Source organism: Barbus barbus (genome assembly GCF_936440315.1).
Source record: "Barbus barbus genome assembly, chromosome: 6".
Lineage (NCBI taxonomy): Eukaryota > Metazoa > Chordata > Actinopteri > Cypriniformes > Cyprinidae > Barbus > Barbus barbus.
The window spans coordinates 3,429,491-3,450,000 of NC_136734.1; the positions used below are offsets into that span (position 1 = coordinate 3,429,491).

At 34.5% G+C, this 20,510-nt stretch overlaps 1 protein-coding gene across 1 annotated transcript in view; it reads left to right on the forward strand.

Moving 5' to 3' along the window:
* The window catches only part of unc5ca (unc-5 netrin receptor Ca), a gene marked incomplete at both ends in the record, with an annotated part of 129,954 nt that overhangs the window by 58,649 nt on the left and 50,795 nt on the right, over positions 1–20,510 (forward strand). The window contains one exon of the mRNA XM_079419684.1: positions 18,031–18,211. Within this exon, the coding sequence (XP_079275810.1) occupies positions 18,031–18,211 (181 nt within the window). The remainder of the gene's footprint in view (positions 1–18,030; positions 18,212–20,510) is intronic.

A 20,510-nucleotide genomic window follows, 5' to 3' on the forward strand; every position in this document is an offset into this window, starting at 1 on the left:
GCTCTGGAAGCGCTGAGCTGGACGGAATCGGCGGGGACACAGGAGAGCTGGATGGGACCAGCGGAGATACAGGGCGTAAACCTTGCCGCCTCATCTTCTGTGTGGGTCGAGTCTTCTGCAACGTAACGCCGTTCTAGGAGAACAGGAAGACAAGGAATTCGAAGTAAACAGATCCTTTAATGAAATAAACTTAAACAAATATCACAGTTCACAACATTAACGAAACTTTACTGTAAGACTCGACGAAGGCTAGAACAAAACTGAATGCTTATAAAGGAACAGGAAAAAAGGAGTAAACGAGATAATTAACACAAGACAGGTGAACAGGATGAATAATTAACTAAACAAGGACAGGAACTACCAAATAAGGACAAAACGGAACTAAACAGAAACCAAACCGTGACACTAACATGACTGACTGATTTAATGTATAACAGTTTGGACACATGTTGTGTGATCTTAAAAATGTTTCAATATAAAGGTTTCCACTTCATTTTTTTTTTATTAATTTTGTGGACAAATTAATTTAAGTGCCTATAAACGTATCATTTTATATTTTAAAATATTTAATAAAATTTTTGTAACCATTTAATTTTTTTAAATGAAAAGGATGTTAAACAAGATAGTACAGGAAAAGGAGCATTAAATTAATGAAATTATAAATTTTATAATTTATGAGAATTATGATTTTAACATAATTTGTTTTAATCATTCAGAAAACAGAAAAAATATTGATTTGTACCGTATAGTACAGGAAAATCAGTAATTAATTATTAATTTTTTATTAAAAATGACTAATTAAAATATATATTTATGTATTAAAAAAAAAAATAATAATATATATATATATATATATAATTTTTTTTTTTTTAATACATAAATATATATTTTAATTAATTATTAAAGTTTTTTATATAACTTTAAAACAGAATAGGATGATTTGAATCAGATAACACAGGAAAATCTTTCAAGTTAATAAAATTATTTTTATAATTCATTTAAATCTTTTTTTCTGTATTTTTTATAACTATAATAATGATTAAAACAGAAAAGGATGAGTTGAACTGGACAGTGCAGGAAAATCAGTCATTGAATAAAATTATAACATGATTAATTTTGTACTTATTATTTTAATTTTAATAATTAAAACCAGAATAGAAAAGGATGAGTTGAACAAGATAGTACAGGAAAATCAGTATCCAGTGTACATGATCCTCCTTCCGTAGTGTTGAAAAAGCATTTTAGGATGCACCTAATGAAGTGGGAGTGTTGAAAGTTTTCATTTATTTTTTCTATCAGTTATTCCAATTTGTTATTTCAGAGTTTTGATGACTTTCCTGTTTCTCCACAATGTGGACAGTGTGTCTGCTGCAGAATGCTGTAGTTGTCTGTATGTAGTGTATGCTCTTGTGCACATGTGGAGTTTGTCTTTTATCATACAGTACGTGTGTTCAGAGCCGTCAGAGTCGTTTCTGCTCCTGGCTTTGACCCGGAGGTCGAGGGTTCCCAGAAGACCCGTAAACGACAGCTGCGGCTCCCAGAGGACACTTCACACACACACACACACACACACACACACACACACACACACTCATTCGGGGCCGAGTAAGTTGAGATGTGAAGAGCCATGTGAATTCCACCGAGTGCTGCAATGTCTCTCTGTTCCGCTCGCTGACTCCGTCTAGACTGAAAAACCTCCGTCCCGTCCCTGCGTGTTCCCGGAGGGCGCTGGGAACATCCTGACCGTGGTCAGGATATAGATTTTCATGTAAATATCATTTGCTTTTTCTGAACAATGCGAGCGAGTGACCTCTGTGTTCACTGGACGTATTTTCTGAACACCCACAGCGTTAGCCGTGCCCATTAGGGAGCCGGAACGGCCTGAAATAACAGTGCAGAAAGACGAGACCCAGCCAATCACAGAGCCCTCATTAAAATCACACTGTCTCCATGGCAATAGGATATAATATACATACAGGTTAACCGGGACACACCGGTGGGCCATAGTTAGAGACCAAAGACGACTACTTTATACAGTCACAATTATATTCTTGCCCTCTGACACACACACGTGTATAAAGCGTAATACAGTGGCAGGAGTTTATATACTGAGGGAGCTGTATGTGTACGATGAATGGTGTGCTATTCATAACATCCGTAAAATCTGCAGAAACCATCAGGACGCGGTGGGAAACACATATGCAGATACACTTGAGGCACTCTAGAGATGCACATAAAAACACACACACACACACACACACACACTGAGACTCCAACTGTTTCATACTAATGTTGTTAAGCTGCTCTGTAATTGTGGCTTTCTAAGCTCCCAGATACTCATAATTTAAAGTAGTTTAAGTAATTTAAACAGTCAAGCTGCACTTTTCATAAATATATGGTTCATTCTCAGGAACGCTGCCATTTTTTGTCCCTGTAATTACCAGGACAAATTATAGATACTTAGTCACTTAGTCTGTTCACAGATTTTTTTATTTTTTTTTATTTTTTTTTATATAAGCCTCTACTGCCAAGGCTCCATTTTTGTCAAAATACAGTAAAATCAGTATTATTGTAAAATATTATTACAAGTTAAAATAACTGTTTAGTATTTCAATATATTGTAAAATGTAATTTATTGCTGTGATGCAAAGCGGTTCTCAGTGTCACATGATTTTTTTTCAGGATTCTTTGAAAAAAGTTCAAGCAGCATTTATTATTAATAGAAAGAAGCAGCATTTATTAGAAATATGTTTAAAATATTTAACATCATGTGTCTTTACTATCACTTTTGATCAATTTAATATGTCCTTACTGAATAAAAGTATTAATTTCCATAAAAAAAACGTACTGACACCAAACTTTTGAACGATAGTGTGTATTATATGATTAAGTATTTGATTTTGCCTTTAATGAAGTTAAAAGTGTGCATTTTCTCAGTTGAAGACACCAGAGCTAGATGCCACACTTTTTTTCTCTCTGGTGAATATTTTTCAGGGTAAGTGTATATTTGAAAGTCAATTTCAGTTTTCTTATTAAAGTCTGGGCTGCAAAAAACTATTGAACATTTTCACTGTTATTGCCTATAGGACAAAAAGATACAGTTCATTGAACATATGCTTTATTTATGGCATGCCACAGTGGGGCATGTTGTCACACTATATGGACTTTTTTTTTTTTTTTTTTTTTTTGCAATGGAAACCTGTTACTAAACTGGCTACAGATTTTCATCACAAAATAAATAAATAAAGATAAAAAATATAAACATTAATGCAAAATTAGAAAATTTAATAACTCATGCTGTCTGACCTGTATATGTAATTTCAATACTAACGTAACAGTTTAATTAGTCAGTATATCATGTAATTAATTCAGTCCGTTTGACTAATTCACTGACATCATGAATAGAATAGAATAGAATATAGTAACACAAAACTCTTAACATACAAAATCATAGGACCATTGTTTTGGCCAACATAAATTCAGTCATAAACTGCATTAAATTACTATATAAAACGTATGTGACAACCTTAGTTTGGAGGGCAAAATTCACACACACTAAAAAAAAATAATAATTTAACTATGATTTATATTATTTATAATTAATATACATTGTTTTGGGAAAACAACAAAATTGGTGTTTTAAAGTAGCACACAAAAGCACTGCTATAGAGAAAACTCACATTTGTGTAATTGGACAGTTGACTTGTAACCATTTCTCCATGTGACAACTAGCCCCAGTCTCTCGTTTCCAAACGTACTGTGTCAGGGTTAAAATAATAGTGTTTTAGGGTCAGGTTTTGGGTTAGTAATTGCTTTTCCAGTGTCGACGGTGGTTAGGACTTACTTTGGGCGTGTGGTGGGAGAATATAATTTAACTGCGTGCTTTACACCGCTACTTGTTGGGAAAAATAGCTTGTTAGTAGAAAAGCGGCACTATTTGGAAACAGCTAAGCTGCTGTCACGCTACTGACAAATGTAGTTAAGTTAGAAGCACTGCTTGTTTTAGCTTCTTCTCAGCGCTGCTCCAAACACACGTTCAACAGAAAGCTGCAAAACAGCTTCCAGCAGCGTGTTTGAAGCTCCTGCAGCCTCACAGTTACAGGAATTAATATCTCCTTCATTAGCTCAGAGCAAAAGCACTTTACTGTGTTTTATGCTAATGAAGATGGAGATTGTTTACGGGAACAGACTTTTATGGCGTGCCATTAATTAAATGTGCTGATGTTCTGTATGTTGGTAATGTGTCAGCGCGTGTGTAAATTTCAGATATGCATCTGCAGATGAAGTGAGTTATTGTGTCCGAGCCGAGTTAATGCAGTACACATGCTGACAGGCACATTTTGACATGTATGCGTACACACACACCAGGTCAAAGTCATAAATTTTTATCCGTAAGTATGTGTCCATTGAATAATAGCATTTGAATATGGCTTGAAGTAAAAAAAAAAAAATTTTTTTTAAATTTAATAATTAATAAAGGAATAAATTTAGGATCTGTAACTTTTTTTTGTTTGTTTTTGAAGGAAAACTCTTGTGCTTACCAAGGCTGCATTTATTTGATCAAAAATACAGTAAAAACTGAAATATTATGTAGTAATTTGTTTCAAATGTATTATTAAATTTTTAAAATGTAATTTATTCCTGTGATGCGAAGCTGAATTTTCAGCATCATTACTCCAGTCTTCAGTGTCTTCAGAAATCATTCTAATATGCTGATTCGCCTCTCAGGAAACATTTTTAAGTATTATTAATTGTATTTTATATAAACAATCTGTAATCTAGAATTTATAATTAATATAAATTCTTATTTGTGATTTCTTTCTCCCTCCAAACTAAGGCTGACACACGTTTTATATATTATTATATATTGTGCTGAAATGCTAATTAGGCTGTTTAATAACAGATTTCCATTGTAAAAAATGTGACAACATGCCCAGGTTTAACTTGCTGAATAATAGTATTTATTTATTTCATTGTTTGACCATATAACCAATATTAATAGAGCCAGAAATGGTTCCTGATAAGATTGTTTTTTTTTTTTTTTTTTGTCATTAGTTCAAACTTAGATCACACTGCTATCATCTAAACAGTAAGCCAATAGTTTAGACATGGTTTACACATAAAATTACACACATTTTATCATTTTATATAGCAGAAATAACATCAACTAGAACATTCATTCAGTTATTTGCAAATCAATATTGATAGATGCAAAAATGTTTCTTGACAAAAACAGCATTCTTTGCTGAACCTAACGTGCTTCAAAGAAGCATCAATGACATTATTTTAAAGGGAAAGTTTGGCAAGGTGAAGCTGAGTGAGTGTGTGTGTGTGTGTGTGTGTGTGTGTGTGTGTGTGAGGAAGCTCTCAAGCGAGCGCAGAGGTCGGGAGGAAGTGTTTCAGTGTGTGTGTGTGTGTGTGTGTGTGTGTGTGTGTGTGTGAGTGCTGTACTACTTTAACATGTGGCGTTCGTGGGGAAGTGTGTGTTCATTATGCAGGACTCGAGGGACGAATCGCACACGCTAAACACACCTGATCTCCATGATGACCCGTAACCGCAAATCTGGCCCTGCTGTCTGCAGCTGTCATTTATCTCAACACACTCCTGCCCTCGTGTTTTTTCACTCTTCCTTTCTGTTTTTAATCCCCCTCTCCAGTCATGAACACAACCGGAATATAAGATCAGGCTACTTGAGAACATTTCTGTTACTATTCAAATATATAATATAAAATAGTCCTGTCAATTCATTAATCAAACCAAATTAATTACATGATGTACTTACTGATTAAGTGTCTCGATAAATTTTGATAACTGCTGAGAAAAGCTTTATTTGGAATGATTATTGCTAAAATTACACGCGTCAGAGAGCATGAATTATTCATTTAATTTTCTAATTTTGCATTAATTTGTCAATTTTTTTTCATTTTCATAATTAATTTGACTATATTGATGTGTTGAACTGAATATTATATATAAAAAATATATATAATAATATAATATAATTAATATAAATAAATAAATAAAAAAAAAAAAATATATATATATATATATATATATATATATATATATATATATATATATATATATATATTAATTATATTATATTATTATAATTATATTTTTTTATATAATTGTATTGCATATTAAATACAAAATATGTATATATTTATATATTCAATATCTATATATGAAATTATTTTTTTCACACTTTTTATGATTTTTTCCAGGTGCCACTTTTTATGAACTTGTACACGCTTTCTCTGACTCACAATTCAACGCTATTTCAATTTTAAGAGTGTAAACGGCCTCTTTGAATGTAAAATTAATAATAGGTTGCAATATAGTTTTACAAATCCATTATATTGTAACAGATTCTTGAAACAATCTGTTATTTCAGCTTTAGTGTCATCTTTTTGGAATTTTGAGTTCTGAAAGTTACAGTATGTTCATACACTGTGAATTCTTTCATTTCAAGAGATCAAGGAAAAATAATATGAGGCCTTTAAGGGATTCCTTCTGTTAAACAATAAATAGATCCTATGGCCTTTTTTCTTCATGTTCATTTTATTGTTTTAACAGATGCTCTCTTAAAGCGACTGCCTGCAGACAATTAATATAACAAATAAGAGTGATGATATCAAAGGTTACACGCAGAGCTGCAGTGTGTGTGTCTCTGTGGAGTTTGTGATCTCTGGAGGTTCTCGGTGCATCTGTGTTGTGATTAATGACCGTCTCTCCCTTCAGAGAGCCAGACACAGCACAACAACAGCTCAATACAGCTCTCATCTCATTTCTCCTCTCATCTTAGCTCTCCTCTCCTCTCTTATTGCTCAAAAGTTGCTCTTTCATAACTCAGTGGAGACCTCATTATATTCCATTTAAGTATCATCTTTGTTTCAAATATTTCTTGTAGAAATTCTAAAGAGAAATAATTATAGCTACAAATGAGACTTTTTGCCCAATTGAATCGATTAAGAAATAATAGAGATAGAGATGAACTTATTTGTGATTTGATGTCATTGAATGAAACGGAAACATCAAATGAAGCAGACTTTAATGTTCTCAGTTTCATATACAGATAGATAGACAGACAGACAATTATTCATCTGTTATTCTATTTCTCAGCTCCATCAATGTGCATCTGTAGGAGTTTTTCATCCAGCAGTTGAAAATTGTGTGTCTAATAATTTAGAAAAATAATTTGTGATTTGAGGAATTGTTCTTGTCTAGAAGAAAAACTAATAGTGATGCTTGCCTAAGCAAACACCAGTAATTAATAGCTGATTTAATGCACTTGTCACATGAGACAACAATGTCCTGTGTGTGTGTGTGTGTGTGTGTGAGAAAGGTATATATAGCTTTGGGCCTCAGTGACATGCTCCGATGGCCCAGTTCTGTCTGTTCACCGGCCCCCAACCCTCCCTCAATCTGTGTGTGTGTGTGTGTGAGAGAGAGAGATAAATTTCCCATCCGCCCAACTGCGCAGAGGAATTTTTCCGCTCTTGTGTCTTTAAGTCGGCAGCAGAACTTTGATAGCAACACAAAAGAAACAGGGAGAACGACTTTATCTGCTAAAATATTCACGCAGCCATTTGCTCTTCAGAAACACACTCTCAGATCTCACACACACACCTCCGACCTGAGCAGGAACAGGAAGCTGGTCAGAGTGTCGGGATCAGAATATAAGGAGCTTTGTGATAAAAAAAAGAAGATTTGAGGGCTGTACTCTCAATGGAAGACTAGCATACTGCGCAGTATACACTAAAAAATATCTACTGGTTTTAAAATGTCAATCTACTACTTGCTTTCTGATGTCTGAATGATAGTTTATACTTTTTTTAGCAAATAAAAGGCCTTTTAGTTTAATTGTACAAACGTCCAACTTTAGTTTGTGGTTCACGTGTTTTTTGCTGTGAAATATTTCTTGATCTTTATGAACTAAACAGAAGAATAACTTTTATATTGTTAGTAATATTTCAGGATGAAAACTTTAAAAAAAATTAGGTTTACTTGATTATCCATACATCATTTTTACAAAAACCATGCTAAAATGTATATCAAATATGATCAGACTTTTGATAAACGTTTATTTATCTCTCAATCATCACTTTATTGCTTTGCATTATATGTTTTGAAACTACAGAACTCTGATCATGAAACTAAATATCTGAATATCGTCTTACTAAGACATTATTGGGAGATATAGAATGAAAAATGATATTTCTATGCATTTTATGTAAGTAGTCTGCTATACTGTTATAAAGCTCTCATTGATTTATTACAAGCATTACATCAGAATTTCATCTTAATAAATATCAGCAACTGCACCAAATTACATATTTTTGCTCTGTTTGAGCCTCTGAATAAAATTGAGGGGTTTTTTTCCTCATCGAGTATGAGCTCCATATTCTCACTATATCATACTGTATGAGCCATAAAAGCCTGATATCTCAAATATGATATGCAACAAAACACACTAATAGATTTTCTTTTATATTTTGTCTAAAGGTTCAATAAACTGTTCCAGTTTTTATGAATTTTATTATTATTATTTCATATGTCAGGCTGGTTTAAGTAGCTTTACAGGGCTATTTTCTTGTCAGAAATAAAACTGATAGTTTAATCTAATTTCAAATCAAATAATGAATATAATATAGAAAAATGTGTTTTTTTTTTTTCCTGGTTTATCCGTCACACTAGAAACAGTAGGTCAAGTCGAGCACACTGCATTGTGGGATACAGATATGGATACTGTGTGTGTGTGTGTGTGTGGGCTTGACAACTGGTAGTTTTACTGACTTAATTAACAACAGCAATTGTGCCAATTATGTTAATGAGACTGCTAATGCCAACCAATCAATAACACAGACTTACTGTGTGTGTGTGTGTGTGTGTGTGTGTGTGTTCGTATAATGTTGTTATCATGTCAGTTTAGTGTGTTTGAGAGTGCTGAGTGGTTGTTACACTAGTAATCTACTGACAGAGATGATTGTAGAAACACAATAAATATAGAAACACAAATATATTACCATCAAACAGAAATTAAATAAAATTGTTAAACATATAGTCACTGTTGGATTTGATATATATTCAAATAGTTAGTTTTTCAAGAGTTCTGGCTTTAGGTTTAGGTAGACTGTTTGCTGGTCTACAAGTTATACGAGTTAAGGTTGACCTGGTAGCCGGTTGAGCTGTTTTCAACATTGATGTTACTAAGAGCAGCAAATCAGCATATTATAATGATTTCTGAAGGATCATGTGACACTGAAGACTGGAGAAGTGATGCTGAAAATTCAGCTTTGCATCACAGGAATAAATGACATTTTAAAATATATTACATTAGAAAACAGTTATTTTAAATTGTAATAATATTTCACTATATTTGACAGTGTTGCACAATCTAGTTTGAACTGTTTGACCAACACTCATATATAATGAAACCAATAAATAATTGATTTAATCATTATTCAAATGTACTAATTTATTTTTTAATATTCCATTATTCCATAATATTAATATTCCAGGGTTATAGGAAAAAAATTGTATCATATATTTCTGCATGTCATTTTTAGTAATAGTAGGATTCGTTTCCCACTGATGTTTGAATGAATGTTTTGTTTCTCTAAGAAGTTCATGAAATGAGTTCATCCAGCTGAGAGAATTCCTTGGCGGATCTCTCTGTCTGTTCTCTGTGAAAATAGAAAAATCTCTTCACGGCATTCCTCAAATATCTGTGTCACACGCACACACACCTCGGCCCGCAGATGACACTGCTGGAGGAGGCTGTCAGCCGGGGCGTCTCATTACAAAAAGATGAAAGAGACATAAACTGATACTACTTTTACTATCTTTCTTTGTGTACATACAAACGAAATCAGCTCAATGTGGTCTGGCATGATTGTTAGAAACCCATTATTTCCAGATGATCCAATATGATTTATCACGATGAATTGGGAAGAGATACTGTAGCAGATCAAACTAAGAGAAGCATAAAGGCATAGTTCACAAATAAACGAGTGAAATTTTCACTAAAATTAAAAATCTATCATAATTCACCCTCTTGTCATTCCCAGCTTGTATGACTTTCTTTCTTCCATGAAACACAGGTTGTGTGTGTGTGTGTGTGTGTGTGTGTGTGTTTCATCTGCTGTGCTTGTTTTAGCTCAAGGTGAGAGTAAATTCCAGGTGTACGTAATAACAGCGTTGGCTTGTGCTTCATGTCCTCCACTGCTGGAGTTTTATTAGATGTCAAAATACAATCTGAATATTGACATCTGCAGGATGAACACTGATGGCTATGTTTATTCTATAGAGAGATAGAAAGGTTTGCCGTGAACTCAGATGTCAAATTGGACACAAGTCTGTAGATAATATAGTAGACACAACAATTCGAAGGATAAGGGGTCAGTAGGAGTTTTTCTTTTATTCATCATGCATCATGATTTCAGTTAATTGCTGTTATTTAAACTTTCCTTGCTAATAATAAGAAATATTTCTTGAGCAGCAAATCAGCATATTAGAATGATTTCTGAAGAAACGTGACACTGAAGGCTAGAGGGATGCTGAAAATTTAGCTTTGCATCACAGGAATAAATTGCCTTTTAAAATACATTACAATAGAAAATAGTCATTTAAAATTGTAATAATATTTCTGTTCAGTTTAATGTATTTTTGATCAAATAAATACAGTCTTGGTGATAGGGGTGGACGATATGATCTAAAATCAAAACCTCGATTAATTGATCACTTTACCTTGATTACGATTTTTGAAGGTTTATATATATATTAATATGCATGTATGTAAATATGCATTTTTAATCTATTTTTATTTATTTAGTTTTTGCTTAAAATTCTTCATTGTAATATTTTATTTATTTAGTTATGCCTTTTTGGCTTGATACTAATATAAATATCTATTTTAAATGTGATATAAAATATGATATAAATTTGTAAATATGCTTTTTACTGTGCTCAGTTATTATTTGCTAGTTCTGTCGCTCAGATTGATAGTAAGCTTGCATTTTCCATCCTTATGTGTTGTGTTTAATATTTCATCTGCTATACTAGCACTTCTATACTGAGTGCAAGGCAAATATCATGCATTTTACATAACCTAGGTGGAAGTCATAGCTGAGGTGGATTATTCCTCTCATCACACCCAAACTCTCCATCAGTTTTTCAGTCCTCTGCATGAAGACTTCCACAGCATTGCTGAATGAAGCAGTTCAGGTGTGTGAGATTACAGTAGCCGTGCTGCACACGCTGATCATCAGCACGATCGCTGAATGCGCTGCATAATTCACGATAGCCCACTTAGCGCAGATGTAGAGCTCTTCAGCAGCGTTGGTGAGTTCTTACAGGCCTCTGCTGGGAGCTCAGCTTCATGTACCTTCACTGAAGCCTATATATTACAGCCGCCCACTTCATTTCCCCTATGGAGCAGTCCTTAATTGCGAGGGCTCGACGCCACTTACTTGAATCCACAACGAGACTGTGTGCAATCTTCAGAACTCATGAAAGGACGCAGCTTTCCTTTCTGAAGAGATGTGGGTTTAAAAAGGTTTAGGACACTTCCGAATTAGAGGTGTTATTGTGTTTTTGGGCCTTGCACACCTGGAGTTCTGCGGAGAAGATCTTCAGCAAATATTTAAATTAGATTTCTGTGGTATTGCTGGCAGCGTGTGTTTATACGGGAGAATAAAACAACCTCAGATTTCAATGATAGTCTTCAAATACCTTCATTCCAGGATGCAAAATTCAGAATTGAAGAATCGTGTCCCTTTCAATTCATGAGAGTGAATTTGAATTGAATTGGCTGTGACACACAGGAGAGTAATTGGAATCTGAAATAGAATGACAGAAAGAGAAATAGCTTACTGAATTGCTTAATTTGTTACATCATATGAAATCTATATGTCTGTCTAGCTTTCTGTGCATCCATCCTTGTATAAATCCTTTGTTTCACAAAAGGTTCTTTGTGGTGAAAGAAGGTTCTTTAGATTATAAAAAGGTAAGAAAGAGATGGTTCTTTAAAGAACCTTTGACTGAATAGTTCTTTGTGGGACCAAAAATGGTTCTTATATGGCATCGCTTGAAGAACCTTTTAAGCACATTTATTTTTAAGAGTGAACCCCTGAAAAACAGCCCTTATCACCATTATGCCATTATCACTCTTCCACCAAGCTTTACAGTTGGTACAATGCAGTCTGGCAGGTAATGTGATTCGACCCTCGACCGATCAGGTTTCTACCGCTCCAGAGTCCAGTGGAAGCTGCTTTACACTATCCAACATTTGGCATTGTATTTGGTGATGTGCGGCTTACATGCAACTAGAAACTCATTCATAACGCTCCCTCCTCACAGTTTTTGTTAAAGGGGTCATTGGATGGAAAATTCACTTTTCAAGTTGTTTGAGCATAAATGTGTGTTGGAAGTGTGTGTACACATCCATCCTATAATGATAAAAATCCACCCAGTGTTTTTTTTTTTAAATCCCTATTTTAAATCCCTTTCTCAAATCAGGCTGTTCTGAGGTTACTGTCAGAATGACGTAGTTCTGTACAGGCCGATTGACAAGTCCATCTTTCCTTAGACCCACCCTGAGTGAGCTGAGAGCTGTCCACCTCCGGTGCATGGGAAGACATGCATGGGTGCAAGTTGGATGTAATAATGAATATAGCAGTCGTCATTTACTCCGGACATCTGAGCCGCTGAAGACGCAGGGGATTAACGTTACTTTCGCTTTGAAGTGAATGCGCCAATCCCCAATCTGCCTAAATGCATCTATGTTTGTGCAAATCATTCATGATCCAGCTTCATCTACAGAAGTGAGTATAAAGTTTTTTTAGGAATCTTTGCAAATCGCCTTTCCTAATTTTGCGGCTAAATTAAACAGTACTGCTCATCACTCCATGGAAGAGAGGGGAGGGGTCAACAGAGTCATGAGCATTTAAAGCAACATGAACTAAAAAAAAAAACTCCATTCTGCTCTTTGTTTGTTCTGTTGTTGATGTTTCTTTTTCTGGACACTGTTTTTGGTATTGGAGCATTTTGGTATCAGGCACAATATCAGTATCAGTGCATCCCTACTTCAAAGTAACGCCATTAATGTTGTTTAAAGCTTCAGAAACACACACGTGCACATTTACGCATTCACTAGTTTCCCAACCTTCAGATCGATATATTCCGTCCTAAATAAAAACTTCTTGATGGGGGAGAGTTTATTTTTAAAAATCAAATATCCATCACCTACACACACGGTGATGATAAACAATCTATTCTGGCACGAAGAAAAAGCAATTATCTGAGAGAGATTTAAATATTTCACAAAACTTCCCGATTGGTTTTGCTTTCAGCCTGTGTGTTTGTGTGTGTTTGGTTGTTGATTCTGCGTTTGCCCGGCGGGCACAGGAACTCTGTTCTGGCGGTAAATACCAACAGGAGAAAATGAGCAGGTGTGTGAAGAGCGTCTCTCTGCCTCTTTCATCCTGATCAGCAGACGAGTCCCTGCAGAGAGAAATCAGGCAGCCCAGAAACAGCCGTGATTGGGCCGAGTGTGAGCTTCACAGAGACACGGCTGGAAGAGATAAGGACCAAATGTCAGTCACGCTCAAAGAGAGAGCACTACAAACATGCGGTTTACACACGGGTGAGCGTGCACTACTCGTCCAAAGTTTGGGAACACATTTATTCAGTGAGTTTAGTTATATATATTATTAAGTCATCAAAACGTCATTCTTATGTCTTCTGAAGAAAATATGAGTGGTCTGGCCTCTACTTGAATTCAAGTCATTTTTAGCCTATTCTCATCCGTCAGACATCAAATTGCCTGTCTGATCGCTAATGTAACAGCACAGCTCTACACAGCAGCACACATGATTTGAGGAATCATTGATGTCTGGAACACAAATGATATGGAATGAGTAACCACAACAAAGTTTACATTTTATGGTTAAATTTTTCAGCCTTAATTCTGATGCTGCTTAACAAGCATTAGCCTACTATGAAAGAACACAGATAGAATTTATGGTTTAGATGCTTAGCAGTATTGAAGTAGTCCTCATATGTACAGGCTTCCTTTCTTTCATTATCTGCTCCAGCTCATCCTTAATTCAGCTTGGTAATGTAATTCATACTGAAGCACAGCTTATTTAGACACAATTTATATTTTTTACAATAGGGTTATTATCCTGAACTAAAACTAATACTAAAACCATTAAAAATATTACTTCAAATAAAATCATTTTAACATGCTTATCAACTTATGAACTTAACTATAAACTTATTTCAGCTAGTTGCCAAGGCAAGTTTACGCACTAAAATGACGAAATAAATTACTAAACTAAAACTTACTAAAAATATATACATGTTAAAAAAACTATAATAGTATATCTAAAAGACCACTAGTGAAAATGCATTTATTTACATTATTGTCTAATGATATATATATATATATATATATATATATATATATATATATATATATATATATATATATATATATATATATATATATATATATATATATATATATATATATATATATATAATTTTTTTTTTTTTTTTTTTTGAGAGAGTGATAATTTTGTTTTTTGAGAGTGATAAAAAAACAAGCTTTTGGGAATTTCTCAATATTTGGTATATATTTACAGGATTTACTATTATAGTTTTGGTTCATATCTTGAATTGGAATTTATTTTAAAATTTCCTCTTCATTTTTATTTTAGTTGAAGCTTTTGTCATTATTATTATTTTATTAAAAAAATAGTGTGTGTGTATATATATATATATATATATATATATATATATATATATATATATATATATAATTTTTTTTTTTTTTTTTTTTTTTTTTTTTGTACTTGATAAATGTTGCCTTTGTCAGGGTTCTGTCACTTCGGTTTAGTTTATTCATGGTTTTGTGACGGAGCCCTGACACTCCCTTCTTGTCTTGTTTTCTGGTGAGCTCTCTTGTCTGCGTGCTCCGTTTCATGTTGGGGCATGGTGTTCGGACACTCACGCTCCAGGTTTGTTCTTGATGTAGGAGTGTGTGGTCTCGAGTTCGCTCGGGTCGTGCGCTCCTCTGTGAGTGTGTGTGTTCTGTTCGGCACGCGGTTCAGCTTCGGCCGTGTGCTTTTTCGTTGTGTTACACGCAGCTCGTTCTTCGGCTGCGTGCTTTCTCTTGTTTTGTCTTGTTCTGTGTTGCACGCAGCTTGTTTTTGTTTTTTTTTCACTGGCTGCGTGCTTTCATGTTTGTCATGTTTTGTGAACACGTAGCTTGTGAGTCTCCTCATTAGCTGCGTGTTCGTGTCCTGTTTTGCACATGGCTAGTGATTTTGTTTTGCTGGCCATGTGCTTGTTTTTTTGTTTTGTGTGAGCACATGGCTTGTCTTGTTTGGTTTGCTCTCATGTCAAGTCTTGACCCCACCCACCTTGTTTCCTGATTATTGGTTAATTTGCCCCACCTGTGTTTTCTCGTTACCCTCCTCATTTGCTCCCTTTATAATCTCCTTGTGTTTGCAGTCCTGTGCCAGTTTGTCGTCGATGTTACCCGATTTGAAGTCCTGCCTTGCCAGTCTGTTTTCCCCTATGGGGTAGTTTTTGTTGTTTGTTTAATTTATTTGTATTAATAAAGCCCTTTTGCCTCCTGCAATTGAGTCCTCGCTCTATCCCTTCACCCACACCTGACAGCCTTGGCAACTAGCTGAAGCAATATTTTATTTCAGTTAATGTTTATTTTACAAGTAATTAAGCAATGAAAATAAAGTATTAAGAATTTATGGGTTTTAGTTTGAATCTATAGTTAACGATAATAACTGGCCATTAAAAGGGGTCACATGAACAATATCGTTCTTTACTTATAGTATCTGAAATACGTATCCTTCATTTTACATTCAGCAGTTTTTCTCCTTTTTTTCCACTGCTGTACATGTGCGCTCATGTTTTACATCTACAGAACTGTGTACGCTGTTTTCCGAGCTCGAATCAGATGGAGTTGTAGATGAATATTTGAAACAGGTGTTGTATACAACAATATGCTCTCTAACAAGCACAGCGGGATGACAATACAAGCATATTGAGAACAACTATCACATACAAGAGCGCGCACGGGTGTGTGTGTGTGTGTGTGAGAAACCATGGGACCCTGAAGGTGCTCATTTTCTGATAATGCTATTGTAGAAAGGTGTGTGTGTGTGTGTGTGTGTGTAGGTGACAATAGCACGGAATACAGTAATCTGAGGGTTTAGTTTGACAGCTGGGAGTTGGGTTACCTTTGCTAGATGTAATGAGGTAAAATGCATAGGGAAGTGTGCATGCACGCACGAGTGCTAATGTGTGCGGTGCATTTGTCACAGCTGGAGAGTGTGAGCAGCTGATTGGGTGAGTTTCCCTCCTGTAGAGCCAATGAGAGGGTGATATTTTTATCCTATTCCCTCCAGACGAGCTCTCAGCAGCCTCTAGGTACACCGCTGTGACACATTTACACACGCAAACACACACGTCTGCGTCTTGCTCGCCTGATTGACATGCTGTAGTGTTGATCAGATGTATGTATCAGATGTATATGTGAAGAGCTTGTAATGCGACGGCCACTTTCCTGTTGAGCAGCAGGGCTAATGTCTTTTCAATTATTTCTGCATTTGGAGAAATATGTGTGGAGAATCTCTGTTGTAAAACCTAGTGAGCTGCCTAACTAGGCAGCATTTTAAGGCATCATTGACTTGGCTGTTCCAAACTGCAGGCAGCATAATGACACCGCCCTGTAAGAAACCTCATTTCAGACCAATTTTGGGGCAGCAATGCGTCTATAAAACAATCCCAGAATGCACTGAAGTAAACTCAGTGGGGAAAAATAGTCAGGAGAAAGTATAGTGTCTCTTCTGCTCAACCAGGCTGCATTTATTTGTTAAAAATATGGTAAAAACAGTAATATTGTGAAATATTATTACGATTTAAAATAGCTGATTTTTATTTGAATATTTATTCAAATGTAATTTATTCCTGTGATCAAAGCTGAATTTTCAGCATCATTACTCCAGTCACATGATCCTTCAGAAATCATTAGAATATGATGATTTGCTGCTCAAGAAACATTTCTTCTTATTATCAATACTTAAAACATATGTGCTTCTTTCAGATTTTTGTGGAATTGATCAATTTAATTAATAAGTATTCATTTTAACTATTTTGAATGGTGGTACACACACATATACAGGTACATAACATTTAAACATACATGTATATGTTTCATTCAGTATTTAATTCTAATCATAAGTAATAGCATTGTTAAAAAAAACATTCACTTAAAATTGACTATTTTATCCAATATTTATGTGCTTATTAGAGTTTTTGTGACTAATTTGATTAAACTGTTATTCTAAATAAAGGCAAATCTTTTATTTTCTCATTTCTATTTTTTGTTGTTGTAGTATATCTTACCATTTCTGTAAAATTCTGTTCAAAATATGCAGATCCTCTTTAGACTTGCATTGAAAATTTGTAAGAAAATGACAGTCAACAACAGTTGATTGGTCGAGATGTGATTGGTCAGTAATGTATTTAGGGCGGGGCTTAGTGAAGGGTCAATTGTGTATTGAACTGTCTGCTGTTCAAATTCCTTTGATTTTGTGACATCCTCGAGATGCTCTTCAAGCTAAACCAGCAGCCACTTCCTGTTTATGCCTCAAAGTTTTATGAAGATATAGGCAAGGCCACTTTTGTGATTAAACACTGTCTAAAAATATCCTCACAAGTCTTTTGCCTGCATGCAATTTCCTTTTAATGTCTCCACAATGTTCTTTTTCTAAAATGTGTGCTATCGTTTTACAAAATTGCTCAAGCTCTGAGTCAGTGCTGCCCTGAGGAGTTAGCTTTGAAGCTAATTAAAACGAAAACGAATGCGCGGATGAATGCGTTTGCGGAGCAGATATTGCACGAGGACGTCCTGATATTACGTGTCCCAGAACGGCCCATCAGGTGCAGCTTTATGGATTGCACTAATGTTGTCTTGTCTTTCTGTGTCTGTGCAGGTGGAATGGTTGAAGAACGAAGAGATTATTGATCCTGCAGATGATCGGAATTTCTACATCACCATCGATCATAACCTGATCATCAAACAGGCGCGGCTTTCTGACACCGCTAACTACACCTGCGTCGCTAAGAACATCGTTGCTAAGAGACGAAGCACCACGGCTACAGTGATCGTCTATGGTGGGTTTGGTGTTACTTGTGTTGTTTAATCTAATAATTAATTAATATAAAATGTAAAATTAATGATAAAATATTACCTAAAAATAAAAACAATGAAATCACAAACCGTGTCTAAAAAGTCCAAAAAATATAGCCATATTATATGGTACAAATAGACGGAAAGTTACAAAGGTCGCACACTGTGAAGGTGAAAAAGACAACAAAAAATCAAATGTGAGATAAAAATAACTTCTTTTTTTTTTCTTCTCATTTGCTTTTTGTGTTTTTGTGTGTGTTTTTCAGCTTCATAGTGTGCAGGCCTTTGTTGCAACTTTTTCACCTATTTACATTAAAATTAAAGTTAATATTAAATTGGATTAACATACTAATTATATAATACAATATAATGATTATGTAATAAAATACTTAATATTAATTTATAGTAAATAATATTAAAATAAACATGTAATATTAAGTCTATTTTATTTTAACATTTGCCAAATTAAAATAAGCAAATTTTACAATAAAAACTGACAGTACATTTAAAAAAATATATTTTAATTACTTTACCTGTGTTACATGATCTGTTTTAATTTAGTTTCTATGTCTCCGTCTTCCTGCCTTCGTTTATTTCCATGATTTTTGATTAATTAGTTACACACCTGTTTTCTGTTCCTCCCTGATTACGTTTAGTATTTAGCCTGTGTTCTCCCATGTTCCTTTGTCTGCTATTATTTTGGAGTTACGTTTGGTTGTGCCCTCCTCAGTTATTGGATTATTAAAAGAAACTCTTTAATTTTGACTCCTTCGTCGTGCGCTTTGTTTTATACACACCAGACCCCTAACAACCTGCATGTAACTGACACCAGATAACTGTGAACATGTGACTGTTGTTAAATTATTGAAACATTAAACGTATGTGTATGTATGTATGTGTGTATATATATATATATATATATATATATATATATATATATATATATATATATATATATATATATATATATATATATATATATATATATATATATATATAGAGAATTTTTATGTTATTTTTGTGACATTTGCGTTTTAATACTATTTTAATACTATGTTGAATTATATGATTTTGAATGTTTGTCTGACTGTTTTGATTTGTGCTTATTCAGTGATAAATTCAATGATAAATTAGTCAATAGTTAATCAGTTTATTAAATTTGTTGTATTGCTTGTTTAAACTTAAACATTTTTGAAAAGGTAAAAAGATTTCTTGGTTTAAAGTCAAAATGAAACCGAAGTAGCGACAGATCTTTTCTTCTGTATTGTAATGTAAGTCCAAGGCTGCGTCCGAAATCCCATACTTCCCTACTATATAGTATGCGAAAAACAGTATGCGAGAAGTACCCAGATGACCTACTACTTCCGCCCGAATTCTGTAGTAGGCATACGATGGACACTTTACTATCCCATGAGGCCACGGGAGAGGAGGCGTCATAATCGAAAAATGGCGGAAAACGGCGACGTGGCTGTTTTCAAGTGCAAGTACCTCAGGGAAAAACGTTGTTTATTGTGGTTGAATTGCACTTGTTTAAAATAATCAAAGTAAACGGCTGACTTATTAAAGTTTAAACGTTGTAAATCGATGAGATGACTTCATGAACATGGCGGATGTAGTACGTCCGAATTCCATTCATACTACCCTCATTCATACTATATAGATCGTACTGTTTTAACGGTCCGAGAAGTACGTTTGAATTCAACGGTAGTACCTACACAAGTAGTATGCGATTTCGGACGCAGCCCAAGTGTATAGCAGATTATCAAAAGAGAAAAAATGTAGGGCGGGGCCTCGTTTCTATGTGTCGATTGGATGTTGAGATGTGGGCGTGGCATTCAAAAGTCTATGCTATGAATGTTAACTAGCAGGGGAGGAGCTTAAAGCAGACTGAATGATTGGAGGATTCATTATAGGGAAGCTGTCGATTTCACTGAAAGATCTAATTATGACATTTTTCTTAACCATTAAAACAAATTGTTCACAATAAGATCTATAATATGCATTTAGAAAGTAGATACAGTGAGTTTTCTTTTCATGCCCATTTAAAAAGAACCAATAAACACTTGTGTAACCAGCAGCTTGTGAGCTGCAGTTTCTGGGAAGGTTTTTTTTTGTTTTTGGCAGGCTTGACCACGGTCAAGTGGGAGAAGAGCTTTCATAAAATTCATTAAAAAGTTTCCAGCTTGTAATTATAAGCTTGACGAAGACATGAATGAACCTTTTTTACTAGCTGGAAACTCATAATTACTGTAATTTCGACAGGGTGTGAATGCATCATTACAG